Source organism: Ochotona princeps, chromosome 2 (assembly GCF_030435755.1).
Source record: "Ochotona princeps isolate mOchPri1 chromosome 2, mOchPri1.hap1, whole genome shotgun sequence".
Classification (NCBI taxonomy): Eukaryota; Metazoa; Chordata; class Mammalia; order Lagomorpha; family Ochotonidae; genus Ochotona; species Ochotona princeps.
Genome location: NC_080833.1, coordinates 27,112,104 through 27,125,319, shown reverse-complemented (window position 1 = coordinate 27,125,319; position 13,216 = coordinate 27,112,104). Strand labels below are relative to the sequence as shown.

At 48.2% G+C, this 13,216-nt stretch overlaps 2 protein-coding genes across 4 annotated transcripts in view; both read right to left on the bottom strand.

The window, feature by feature from the left end:
* Positions 1-65: 65 nt before the first annotated feature.
* On the bottom strand, positions 66-497 carry LOC131479663 (E3 ubiquitin-protein ligase SH3RF1-like; the record flags this gene model as incomplete). The annotated part of the gene is made up of 2 exons (XM_058661038.1): positions 66-176; positions 279-497. Coding segments are annotated over 2 exons (330 nt in total), but the record flags the coding sequence as incomplete, so codon positions are not given.
* A 1,151-nt stretch (positions 498-1,648) lies between these two features.
* THRAP3 (thyroid hormone receptor associated protein 3) overlaps positions 1,649-13,216 on the bottom strand; it is a 50,180-nt gene continuing 38,612 nt past the window's right edge. For all 3 annotated transcript variants that reach the window (XM_004591579.2, XM_058678939.1, XM_058678931.1), the window contains 6 exons: positions 12,805-12,916; positions 10,279-10,363; positions 8,426-8,613; positions 4,378-4,576; positions 3,840-3,983; positions 1,649-3,131 (listed from right to left, as the gene is read on the bottom strand). In XM_004591579.2, the coding sequence (XP_004591636.2) occupies positions 2,910-3,131; positions 3,840-3,983; positions 4,378-4,576; positions 8,426-8,613; positions 10,279-10,363; positions 12,805-12,916 (950 nt within the window). In that variant the 3' untranslated portion in view covers positions 1,649-2,909. The remainder of the gene's footprint in view (positions 3,132-3,839; positions 3,984-4,377; positions 4,577-8,425; positions 8,614-10,278; positions 10,364-12,804; positions 12,917-13,216) is intronic.

Sequence of the window (13,216 nt, the reverse complement as noted above, 5' to 3'; positions counted from 1 at the left end):
GCCACCTGGCCCCGCCCCAGGGCGGAGCATTGTACGTAAGAGCCAATCACAGACCGCCAAACGCCTCACAGCCCCTCCCACAGGCGTGCCCGTCCGCGGCTCAGGCGCTCACCTCGGCGGCGCGCACAGCGCGGTCTCGGTGCTTCCCCTGCGTCTCGCAGAGTTTCTGGAATCTCCTGGGATTGAAAGCCCCGGAAGGGGGCGCTCAGTTCCCAGGCGGCCCGCGCGGGGACCCCCCAAACCCCCACCTCCGCAGTCCATTCCAGTCCCAGCCTCACCTGTACCAGGCGCTTAGGGAAGAAGCCACAAAGGCCACCCAGCTCTCCGAGTAGCCAGCCCCGTGTGGGTCCCTCTCGCACCTGCCGGACCACGTCCCCGGGTGCCAGACTCAACTCGCCCTCCTTCTGCGCGCGGTATCCGGCCAGAACCAGGACCTCTGCGGGTGGACGACCGGGCACGGCGCGGCTCAGGACCAGGGCAGCCGCGTCCCCGGCTCCATGTAGAAGACAGCGGGAGAGTGGGGTGGTGGCACCGACCTGCGTTGCTTCCACACGGTTCCCACAGGGTTGCGCAAAACACCCGCCTCCAGGACTGGGTACACTTACCCATGGCTTCCGGGGGTCCCACAGGTGGCTGAAGACTGGGCCCAAGAGAAAGTGGGTTGGGCTGCGACACTGAGGACCAGGAGGCGAAGGGCGAGCCGATAGGTCAGGCTCCAGGTACTGGGAATGGACAGCTGCTTAAGTTAGGCCCCTGACCCGCAGGTGAGGAGTGCTGCAGGGGCCCCTGGCCGGTACTGGGATCCCAGTCCACCTGAATTCTCACCTAACTGCTTCCCCTTCTCCCCACCTCGGCCCCAAGGCTCCCACTCACTACTGAGGGCGCCTTCCCTGGCTCACTCTCCTGGCCCGAGGGGAAGAGGTGGAGGAAAGGCACGTACCTGGGTGGGGCTCCCAGCAGGCAGTAACTGCTCTGAGCCTGGGCCTCTTAGGGAGGTGGTGCCTGCTCGGGATCTCCAGAAACTACCCCAGCTGCAGTCCAAACCTCAGGGTAGCTCTCCCCTGCCTGATCCCCGCCCCCCCCCCCCAATCACGCAGAGGAAAGAACCCCTGCTTTGGGATCCAGAAGGCTTAATCTGTTTTCAGAAAACACCTCCAGCTTGTCCTTGGGAGGGGAGAGGGGATGTTGGCAGGAAGAACTTGACAAGCTTGTATTTGCCTTATGGAGCTGGTGAGTCGAAAGTTGGGGTTCACCTAGAACTAGTCCCATGTGGCCTGGCTAGGTGATCTTCCTGCTCAGTGAACACAAAAGGCTAAACCGTTTCACTATCCCCCTTGACTCCTGCCCCAACACAGCAAGTCAAAGTCCTTGCTGCTGACCCTCAGCGCAAAAATCTGTTTGTCCTGTGGTACCAAAGGTACAAGATGAAGCCAAACCACTGGGGTGGGAGTGGAGTCACCGCTGGGAGAGGGGATGGCTGTAGCCCCCTCCCAGGGACAGACGGGTGCAGTAAGTGTAAGGTGGTGGGGAGAGGGGGAAGCTCCTGGCCTTATCTTCTGGTGTCCTGAAACTGCTGTGGGAGGCACCCCCACCCACACACACCACACTCATTCTCTCTGGGAAACAATGAACACGGGCAAGTCATGTCTGCCACTTCATTTTATTGTTTTTATTTGCAGGAGGAGTTGAAACAAATTTCAAGAGTATTTTTCATTCCCCCCCAAACATGAATCATCCAAGTACAACCAACTTAACTATATAGAAATGTAGCAAAGAAAAGGGAAAAGTAGCTGAACAAGCCAGGAGGTAAAGGCGGGGAAGGGGTGGGTGCTGTCCGCATACAACATATGCAGGAATGCCGATGATTCTCCTGCTCAGGACCGCCTCCCCAGAAGGCAAGCACAAGGACCCATTTTAAGAGGATGTTCTCCCCCCAAATATCTGAGAATGTTTCAACTTAAAGCTTAAGGTTAAAGAGAAAACAAAACAACACCAAAACAACCCCATGAACCACCCAGCCAAACCACCTTCCTTAATCGAGCATAGGAGTTTCATTTTATAAAAAGATTACTAAAAATATTGAAAAAATTATTTTCTCATATTTGTAAAGATAATTCAGAAGTTTCTTAGAAAACAGACCAGAAACTGCCCTCCAGTTTCCACCGTTGCCGAGACGATCAGCAGGACTAGAAAGTTTGGGAACTGGAGCTGCTGGTGGGGAACAGGAAGCCCAGCCCAGAAATCAGAGTTCAGAAGCAGGTGCGGGTGTGGCCAGGAGCGACTCCATGTGAACATGGCTGTGCAGAAAGGGGAACACTAGGTGGTCAGAAAGGCCTTAAACTCCTCCTTGACATACAAAACCGGTTTTTAGAAAGATCCAAGCAGTTTGGTCCCAAACTGAGGTGAACACTTCAATGTTTATTCACATGCTTTGCTTTTTTTTTAAGAATCAAAGTTGCCCAAATTAAATCTTTCAGCTATTACTACATACGCCTAAAAAGAAAAGGGCTCTTGAAATTAGGATGGGGAAAAAAGATACAGAGAATCAAATTAGTCCTTTGAGCTTCAAATGAAATGAAGAACAAAACTGTTGGTTTCTAATAGGGAACAAACCAAAATCCAAGCATTGCTTTCCCTCCCTCCCCTGCCCCTCCCCCACACCCCCACAGCAAATGAGGAACCCTGCCGCGGCCCAAGAGGTGGTGTTCTCGGCCCAGGCTGTGGCCAGCCCTTCCGTCCAGGGGGACACACAGCATCAAGGATGCTCTCCTCCACAGCAGGCTTAAGCGTGGCCAGCAGCGGGCAGCGGCGAGATTGTTTAGGATCTTCTAGAGGCTCCTGCGCAGCTCCTCCCCAGCGTCTTCCTGGCATGCCTCTCCCCTGGATGAGGGCTTCTTCCGCAGTGGCCCCTACTCAGCCGCGGGCTGTAAATTGTCCTTTTCCTCTCGGTTCTCTGTCCCACTTTCGTCGTCTTCAATTTCCCCTTCCTCCCCACTGAATTTGTCGTGGGCCCATTTGGGGCTGGTACTGGATTTCCGGAACATGAACCGGCCCCGACCCCGGGGAAAGGCTCCTCGGCCCCGGCCCCGGCTCACCCATTTGTCACTGCCTTCACCTTCCCGGTCATCATGCTGAGGAAAGAAGATTGGCATTAGTGCCAGGGTTCTCTGCTCGCAGGAGCCTTCTCTTTTGTCCTCACTGCTGCTGGTCTACTCCAGAAACACCACTGCCTCAAACCCCCAGGCCGCCTAGGGGTTCAGTATACAGAACTCCCAGGAGAAACTTTCACCTAGTACTAAAACAACATCTCATTGAATCCTCCCCTCCACCTGAATCTGACACCACCCACTATGCAAATGAGGGAACACCTCTGAGAGAGGAGGTATGTGTGAACTGGGATCTTGTCAGGCAGCTGTGAGCACTCAGGATGCATGGCAGATTCCAGCCCGGTCCAAACAGGAACACACATCCCAGTGCAGTGTCTACACACGATCACGGGCCAGCGCTGCGGTGCAGTGGGCTAAATCCCATATGGGGTCCAGTTCATGTTGGCTGCTGCACCTCCGACACAGTTCCCTGCTAATGCGCCTGGGAAGGCAGCTGAGACTGACCCCGAACCTATGTGCAACCTGGATGAAGCTCCTGGCGTCAGCTGCCCCAGCGCTGGCTACTGTGGCCATTTGGGGAGTGAACCAATGGAAGCAAGATCTCTCTCTCCGTACCTCTCCCATACACATCAAATTTTTTAAGTTATCAGTTTTGATCAATCAAGGCCTGGGCTTCAGCTCCATTAGTGCCTAAGGCCCTCTAGACCTTCCTGGTTATCCCCCAGCACGTACCAAGTAATATTTCTTGCTTTTGGGTGTATACTCCGGGTCCCATTCTTCTTCCCGAGTTCTTTTTTGGAAATCGTTGTTGCTGCTGTTGTTATTGTTACCAGAGTAGTTGCCTCGGCCCCAGCCTCTCCCTCGGGCTCGAAAGGGCTGCAGCAATAAATGGGGAAAAGCAACACAGTACAATGTCAGGAATGGCAAAACAGTCCCCGGTGTGCCATTCAAGCACGTTTCTAGCGTAAGACAACAACTGCTCTCCAGCCATGAGCTTGCCAACTGGTTTGTAGTCACTGTTCATCTCAAAACCACAGCTCAGATGGAACATAAATACAGCCCAAGGGTCTTACTATGAGCCAGAGGACCACAGTTAAGCAGCTTTCTGGCTAAGTGATTGTGAACACAGAAATAACTAAAAATGAAAGAGGGGTGCAGGAGGGGGCCAATCAACTAGATTACTTACAGTAGAGGTAACAAAACTGGCATTCGGATGAAACAATTGGACCTGGCAGAATCAAGAGGCACAGGGAGAGGGGGAGGGTCTTACAAAGGCTCCCCGAGCGCGGCCGCCGCCTCTCTCACTTGGCCCCACCAAGTCTTTGGTCCCAAGCCTGGACTTGTCAAAGCCTGTGGTGCTTTCCTCTCTCTCCTCTGTCTCCTCGGTGTACTCCTCTGCTTTGTAGGAATGAGACGACTGGGAGGAGGAGGAGGAGGATCTGGAGCGATCCCGTGTTCTCCTGTGTTTCCTAGGAGAAAAAGAAGTAGGGGAAATGGTAAACCTCTAGGCAAAAGCTGCCTGCCGGGTCCCAGACACAAAGCACAGGACCAGCGTGTGTCTGTGATAAAAGAATGGAGGTATACCTGAAACAGCTCACCCCAACCTACCCATTCAGGAGATGTAGGGACCTCTCCCCAGTTCCTGTCCCCCTACTCCAAATTTTTTTTTAACTGGAAAGGCAGATACACAGAGAGGAGGTAACGGAGAGATCTTCTGTCCACTGACTCACTTCCCAAGTGGCCACAATGGCTGGAGCTGAGCTGATCCAAAGCCAGGGCCTTCCTTAGGGTCCCAAGGCTTTGAGCCATCCTCCACTGCTATCCCAGGCAACAAGCAGGGAGCTGGACAGCAAGTGTAGCAGCCAGGACAGGACCTGGTGAACATATAGGATCCCAGCAGAAGCAAGTTGAAGATTTAGCTACTAGGCTGTTGCTCCAGGGCCTCTCTGCAGTTATTTTGAGATTTATTGAAAAGGCAGGGTTTTCACACAGAGTAGGGATCCTCTATCCACTGAATTCACTTCCCAAATATTCAAAAATGGCCGAAATTGGACCAGATCAAGGCCAGGAACTTATTCCAGGTTTCCTATGTGGGTGTAATTGGATCATCCCAGACACATCAGCAGGGAGCTAGATCAAAACAGAACAACTGGAACTTGAACCAGGATCCATATGGGGATGCCAGAGTCACAGGCAAGCAGCCTACCTATTACATCAACCAGTTTCTCCAATTCTACTAATCATGTTCAGTGTCAGTGCTGTAGCACAATAGGCTACATCCCTACCAGAGATGGCAGCATTCCATAGTAGAATGCCAGTTTGGACACAGACTCTGTTTTTATTATTTTTAATAGATTTATTTATTTTTATCGCAAAGTCAGACATACAGAGGAGAGACAGAGAGAGATCTTCCATCCGCTAATTCATTCCTCAAGCGGTGACTTAGCTGGAGCTAAGTCAATCTGAAGCCAGGAGCCTCTTTTAGGTTTCCCATGTGGGTATAGGGTCCCAAGGCTTTGGGCCATCCTCGACTGCTTTCCCAGGCCACAAGCAGGGAGCTGGATGGGAAGTGGGGCCAGTGGGACATGAACTGGTACCCATATGGGATCCTGGCGTGTACAAGGCGAGGACTTTAGCCACTAGGCTACTGTACCAGATCCAACTGTTCCACTTTCAATCCAGCTCTCTATTGATTAGCCTGGAAAAGTCGTAAGAGCTGGTCCAGTTCTTGAGCCCCTGCCACTCATGTGGGACAGACCTGGCTCTAGTAGCCATTTGGGGAGTGAATCAGTAGATGGAAAATCTCGGTCTCTCTCTCCCCCTTTAAAATAAACCTTTGGACTGTATCCAGTGGGCCTGAGCTGTATGCAGCCCTAGCGGATGAATGCTTTATGTCATACTTTCTGGTTCTCACGGGGTATTACCTTTTCTTAGAGGGCTGCTCAAAAGATTAAATAATGCAGTTAACTAACGCTCAACACTGACATAGCAGGCACGCAGTAAATAGCACTATAATTACGAACAACCATTCCTCTCATGTCATGGCTGGGGGAGACTCAGGTGACAGACCTGAGCAGAAGCTGGATTTCAAATCCAGCTCTAATTACACCACTGCTTCACATCCCACCTCCCAGGAAGCTCAAACAGGTTGTGTCACTGAGCCTGGGACCCAGTGCAACTCTTCCCAGAGTGGTTTCTCTTGCCTTCCCTTCATCTGGGGGGAAATTACAGACTAGAGCAAATAAGCTTAACATGATGAGTCACTGTCTATATACTACAGGTTGGTGCCAGCCCTGCCACGGAGAAGCCAGTCGAGTGTCAGTACCCTGTCACTAACCACCCCTTTCTTCCCCGCTATCCTTTATGGAACACAGCTTGTTTCCCCCACTGGCTCTTCCTAGCACTAGCTCACCAAAAACAAAACAAAACAAAACAAAACACCCTAAGTTATTGTCACAGGATTCTTACAATTCAGATGTGTAACTGTCAGGCGGACATTGTGGCACTGTGGGTTAAGCTGCCACTTTGGGACATCCATACCTAGTAACAGCACAACTGGGATCCTAACTCCTCTACTTCTGATCCAGCTTTCTGCTAACACATCCTGGGAGACAAAAGATGCTTGGGCCCCTGCCACCCATGGAGTTTTGGGGTCCTGGCAAATAGGGAAGTGACCCAGCAGGGAAAACCTTTCCCCTCACACACCTTTCAAGTGGACAAAAATAAAGATTTAAAGAAATATTAGAACTGACTCCACTAAAAAAAAAAAAAAAAAAAAAAATCAGTGCTACTTCCAAAGGTCTTCAAAACAAAGGCTCTGAGAAAGCCCTATGTCTGAATCCCAGCACTGTGTCCCGTGAGCTATGTGACCTGGCCGAGTCACTCTTCACTTACAAAATAAACTTTAACCACTACACTATCGCACCGGGCCCAGAATAAAGTTTTTTTTAAAACCACAGGGTGACATATTAATGATAACCATTAATAAGCCATTTCCTTTGCCCAAATCACTAAAACACCCAATTACAGGTAAATATGCACGTATTCCAGGGAGAGGAATTGAGGAATTTAGAGATCCAGACTCGAAATGCCCGTGGGACACTGCCCTGACCCTGGCAGCTCTCAGGGCCTGCCATCTTCCACTGTCACTCCCCGTTGAGGATTACCTGGCCTTTTACCTTGAGGCAGTCCTGGAAGCCGGCAGCACTTCCAATGCATAAGTAACGGGAATGTGAGCCCAAGAGGAACAGAGCTGGGTCCTCACCTTGAACGCCTGGGACCCCATATGGGCACCGGTTCTAATCCCAGCAGCTCCACTTCCCATCCAGCTCTCTGCTTGTGGCCTGGGAAAGCAGTGGCGGAAGGCGCAGAGCATTGGGACCCTGTACTGCGTGGGAGACCTGGAAAGAAGTTCCTGGCTCCTGGCTTCAGCTCGGTGCAGCACCGGCCGTTGCGGCCACTTGGGGAGTGAATCATTGGACAGAAGATCTTCCTCCTCTCTGTCTCTCCTCCTCTTTGTACATCTGCCTTTTCAATAAAAATAAACAAATCTTAAAAAAAAAAAAAAACAGGAACAGAGCTGAGGTTTGGTGTCAGCTGATAGCTGTGTGATCTCAGACAACTGACTTCAGTTTCTTCGCCTTTCAAATAGGCAAAATAGGCAACACTCCAACTGATCAACTTATTTCAAAGGGTCATTACAAGAAAATGGGAAAGAACATGTTTAATGGCTGCAAGCTGTGAAGGGAAGTACTGCTGCTTATGAGTTTGGGGTTTTGACTCAGCTACTCTGAAGGATAGACACATGACTGAAAATCCAAGCACTACCAACCGTAAACAGAAAACCTGAGGACCTTGGCATGAGTGCCGCCCTACAAAATTCAACAATGCCACCTTTGTTGAAGGAATACTTGGAACATCTCTCTTAGCAGTGTCAGTGAAACTAATTTAAGAGGCATTTAAGATCAGCCATCTTTCCTATCTAGTCCCACCCTGTTTCTCTGACCAGTGTTATTACTTGACAATGATTATGAGCTATTTCTAAAATATAACGTCCTCATCAAGATCTGCCACGAGAACGAACACATCTAAAGCATTCGTATTACCCCTATACTCAGGTTAATAGATTAACTTCTCCCACAAAGCCTTCTCTGAACAAGGATCATACTCTGATAATTTAAATTAGAGACCAGACTTCAGAGTTAGGGTATAAAGAAACTACACATGTTGCTGCACTTCCAAGCTCAAAAGTTTTCTGACGTGAAATGTCTAATGTGCACCCAAAAGAACAAGAAAGACTGCTCCAGGGCGTAACTTACTTCTGCTTCTTTGATCCTTTGTGGGTTTTCTCTGTTTTCTCAGCTGACCTCTCTCTTGAATGGCTTGAGTCTCGGGAATCCACTGATTCTCTTGATTTACCTCGTTTAAGATCTCTCTCCTTATGTTTTTTACGACGTTCAATATCAAGGCGGAGATCCACAGGATCATCCTTGTATTTTCCCTCAGCCTGTCAAAAGAGAAGTCAAAATTAAGGTTTTGGGGGTTTAGGACTGCCAACTCAACCACCCATAAACTGTGGTTTCTACTCCAATGGAGGGGTACAGAGAAGCACCAGCAATGTACAGCAGGCCAGCCAAATTTGGGAGGGATGCTGCAGGACGTCCCACAAAAGTTGCCATGTGAGGATTCTTCACACAGCCCAAGCCTAGTTCTCTAAAATAATGAAGATAGTTATCTCTCTGAAAAGGCTACCTGCTAATCCTGCTTATCCTGCTGTCCAGTGACGACTCTGGCTAGTGTATAGGTAGAGAAAGCAGCACAGAGAAGGTTTGGGGCTGAGTAACCACCAGAATTTAGAAGTGTCCACTTTCTCCTACTTACACTATAGCAACATAGAACATTTATAAAGTGGCAATATCAAATTAAAGTGGTTTTGTTTTGTTTTGTTGTATTCCCACTAACTCTACAGGAAGTACAGAAACCTCATGTTCATGCTGCAAACAGCATGAATGCAGCACCTGAGCCCAGAACATCCCACATCCCAGCAGTGGCTTGCAACGATTCCTGGGAATCTCAAGGAGACCCAAGAGCATGTCAGAGCCTCCACACTAGGATTTGTCTTGCAGAAATGAACCCTTGCAAGGAAGAAATGAACAGTTCACTCCATATCTACATTACCCTTACAGGAACCATTACACTTTGTTGCAGAAATAAGGTTTATCATTTTATCCTTTCATCTGCTTCTGAGAAAGAATGGGGCCTGAGCATCCCTTTAAGGACCAAGACAAAAAAAGCAGGTGGACAAAACCTCTAGTGCAGTCGGCATGAAAGATGAGATCTCTGGTGTTGCACTTGCTAGTGCCAATCTGACTACTACTTGGAAAGAAGTGGGGTGGGAGACAGAGATTGCACCAGAGTGCCTTGCATCAACCAGCAGGACAAATTTGTTTAGAAAACTTGAAATAATATTTTCAGAAAAGGTCTTATTAGCACAAGACAGCCATCACTAATTTCAACTGTAGTATGTGAATGAAGGTCAATAAATATGATTCTTAAAAACTCAATTTAGTTACTTCATAGAAGACTGCATTCAAGCTTTAATCTCTCAACAGTGCTGATGTGCACATTACTGCAACTACGGCTGGGCAACTAAGGTAATGTTTAGCTTTAAAGTAATAGTAACCAACAGATGATAGATATGGTACAATGTTAGGGAAAAAAAAAACAAAAAAAACCAACTGGACCAGTTGTGTATAAACAGTCTAAGTTAAGCTATGAATATTTCACTCTCCTCTGACATGCATGTCTTTTTGAAATCATGGTTGCAAATAGTGCATGTATACAGTTGATTTGATAATACTTACAAGCAGAAAAATATCACAAAAAGTTTCTTCTCTCATCATGGGCACTTGTTCCAAAACTCCTCTCTTTTTTTTTTCTCAAGCTCACCTCAATAGACTTTGGGGTCATTTACCATATTCTAACCACTTCACAAAGGTTGTTGATATATTTAATAAAAATTAACCCTTTGTAGTTCATTTTTAGAATTATGCCCATCCTTAAAAGAAAAACACAAACTTAAGTAGAGAGTAATTTAAACAAACACATTTCTGTTAAGTTCATGCCCAACGCACTCATTTTGTTGGAATTACTGATCAAAGCAACAGTTCACCTTGTAGCCTGGTTCCCGAGGACTTTTCATTTCGTCATGAGCCAAACCATGTTTCCTGAATGTACTGGGGGAAATATCTATCCTCCTAAAATGGAAGACACAAAAAACCTGTTAGATTACATATGAAAATAGTACTGGTAATATTCTTAGTACTAAAGTTGACAGACAGGTATTTCGTCCCCCCCTCATTAGTCTTCAAACACCCTGTCCCACAGGCAGACATGCACAGATTCATAAAAGCCCAAGTCCCAAAGGCAGGTGCCCAATCTAATAGTTGAGTCACCAACTGAGGCCCTTGCATCCTGTCTGAAGAACTAAGGCCAACTGAGCATCAGTTGCTGCCTCCTCCCATTTCCTGCTGGCCTCGTAGGAGGCACAGATTGACAGCTACCATGCTCTGAGCTTTAGCCTCAGCCCAGCTAGCAGGGGCATTCACGTGCTTCTTCTCCTTCTCCAAAAAGACACAAATAAAACCCTATGTTCCAGGACCAGCACTGTGTATAATGAGTTAAGCCGTCATCTGCAACATCAGCATCCCTTGTGGGCACTGTCTTGAATCTCAGCTGTGCCACTTGCCTTCCAACTCCCTGCTGATGTGCCTGGGAAAGCAGCAGGAGATAGCCCAAGTGCTCAGGCCCCTGTAACCATGGGGAGACCTGGGTAAAGTTTCTGGCTCTGGCCTAACCCAGCTCCAGCTGTTATGGTTATTTACTATTTCCATCTGATTTAGCAGACGGAGATCTCTCTCCCCCTCTAGCAGTGCCTTCCAAATAGAAACCATCTTCAAAATAAACAAACCCCTACATTCCCAAACTTAGCAATTTTCTTGTTCCCTCACTGACAGTCTTACTTCACCAAGTTCAAACAGAACTTCTTGAGAATCTGAGTCTATGTATTACTCTAATGTAAGATTAGAATTAGGGAAAACACACCCCACCAGATCCTAAATCCAAGGCTACCTGTACAAACCTGGTCCTCCTACCTAGCACAACATATTCAAGGAATGACAGTAAAGATTCAGGGATAAAGCCAAACTTTGTCTTCAGACAAAAACACAACAATAAAGCAACAAATTTTAAGACATTACAATTGAAGTGGGGGCCCGGTCCTCATCTTGCATGTGCCAGGATCCCATATGGGTGTCAGTTCATGTCCCAGCTGCTCCACTTCCCATCCAGCTCCCTGCCTGTGGCCAGGGAAAGCAGCTGAGGATGGCCCAAGTGCTTGGGACCCTGCACCCGTGTGGGAAACCTGGAACAAGCTCATGATTGGCTCAGCTCTGGCCGCTGCAGCTACTTTGGGAATGAACCAATGGATGGAAGATCTTGTTTGCAATAAATCCAATTTTCCAATAAAAATTAGTAAATGTTAAGAAAAAAGTTTCAATCCTCTTTGAATGGTAATGGGGGAGGAAGAATCGAGGTTGGCATGTGGTACAGTGGCAAAGTTGCTGGGACATCCACACCCATCTTAGTGTCTGGTGTGTGTCCCTGCTATTCTCTTTTTCTCTTCTGACCCAATTTCCTGCTGATGCACATCCTGGGAGGTAGCACAAAGTGGCTCACATCACTCTCGTTGGGAGACCCAAATGGAATTCTTAGCTCTTTGCTTCAGCCCAGCCAAGCTGTTAAGGGTATTTTGAGAAACTAAACAAACCCTTTAGAAAAGGAGACAGTGCCAGCATCATGGCACAGTGAGTTAAGCCACTGCCTGTGACACTAACATCCCATCTGGGTGTGGGATCACATCCCAGCTTTCCCATTTCTGACTAGGCTCCCTAATAATGTACTTGGGAAAGCACAGATGGTCCAAGAGCCTGGCCAACACCATCCATATGAGATACTTGGATGGAGTTCTACACATCTGGCTTTGGCCTGGCCCACCTCCAGCTACTGGAACCATTTGGGGAGTGAACCAGAGGATAGAAGATCTTTAACCAACCTTCAGATGGCCATAGTAACTGTGTTACCACTACAGCCAGAGTTCACCTGGCTGGAGAGAGCCGTTTTCTTCATATACACAATGAGTCCAATGAGACTATGTCCCTTCCATTTGCAAACACAAATGCTGCAGCTCTCCTAGTCTAAAGGACACCCAAACTTAGCATTCAAGATGCATTAGCCATAGAACCATGGGGGCGGGGTGTAAAGATTTCACATTTATTTAAAAGGCAGGAATACAAAGAATGACAGAAGGATCTTCCACACATTGGTACATTCTCCAAATGGCCACAAAAGCTGGAGCTGTGCCAATCTGGGGCCAGGAGCCTCCTCTAGGTCTCCTATGCTGGTGCAGGGTCCCAAGGCTTTAGGCCATCCTCCGCTGCTTTCCCAGGCCACAGGCAGGGAGCTGGATGGCAGCAGAGAAGCTGGAACATGAACCAGCAGTCATATGGGATGCCAGCTCCTAAGGTTTAGCCTACCACATCACGGCGCTGGCTCCTTGTCACAGATTTTCACAAAATGAGTTTAGTAATTGATGAGACATTTTTCACCACAAACTCCAGTGCAAGGCTAAGGTCCTCACCTGTGTATCTCTGGGCTTTTCTTGTTCTTAGCAGCCTCCTGCTCAGTCCCCCTCTTTAGGTATTTAGTAAAGCGTTCATGCAATGTCATTCCGGAGGACCCAAAGTGATGCTCTGTTGGGATTCAAAGACATAGGTTACGCTACTAAGGGCAGACATAATAATATTCACCTTTTGTACAGCCACAAAAATAGTACTAAGTCATCAAATGCATATAACACACAGAGAAGAGGAAGCAAAAATAGCTGGCTCAGACACAAGCCCCTTTGGCTGGAAATAACAAGAAAAAACTGGGGCCTACTTCCCTTGGAAGCACCAGTTCTAGACAGAATTTAAAATTTCAGAAGGAACCTGTGACCAGTCCAACCTGGTGATCCTATTATTGCTTTTGCTAGCCATTCTCCAACCTGCCCA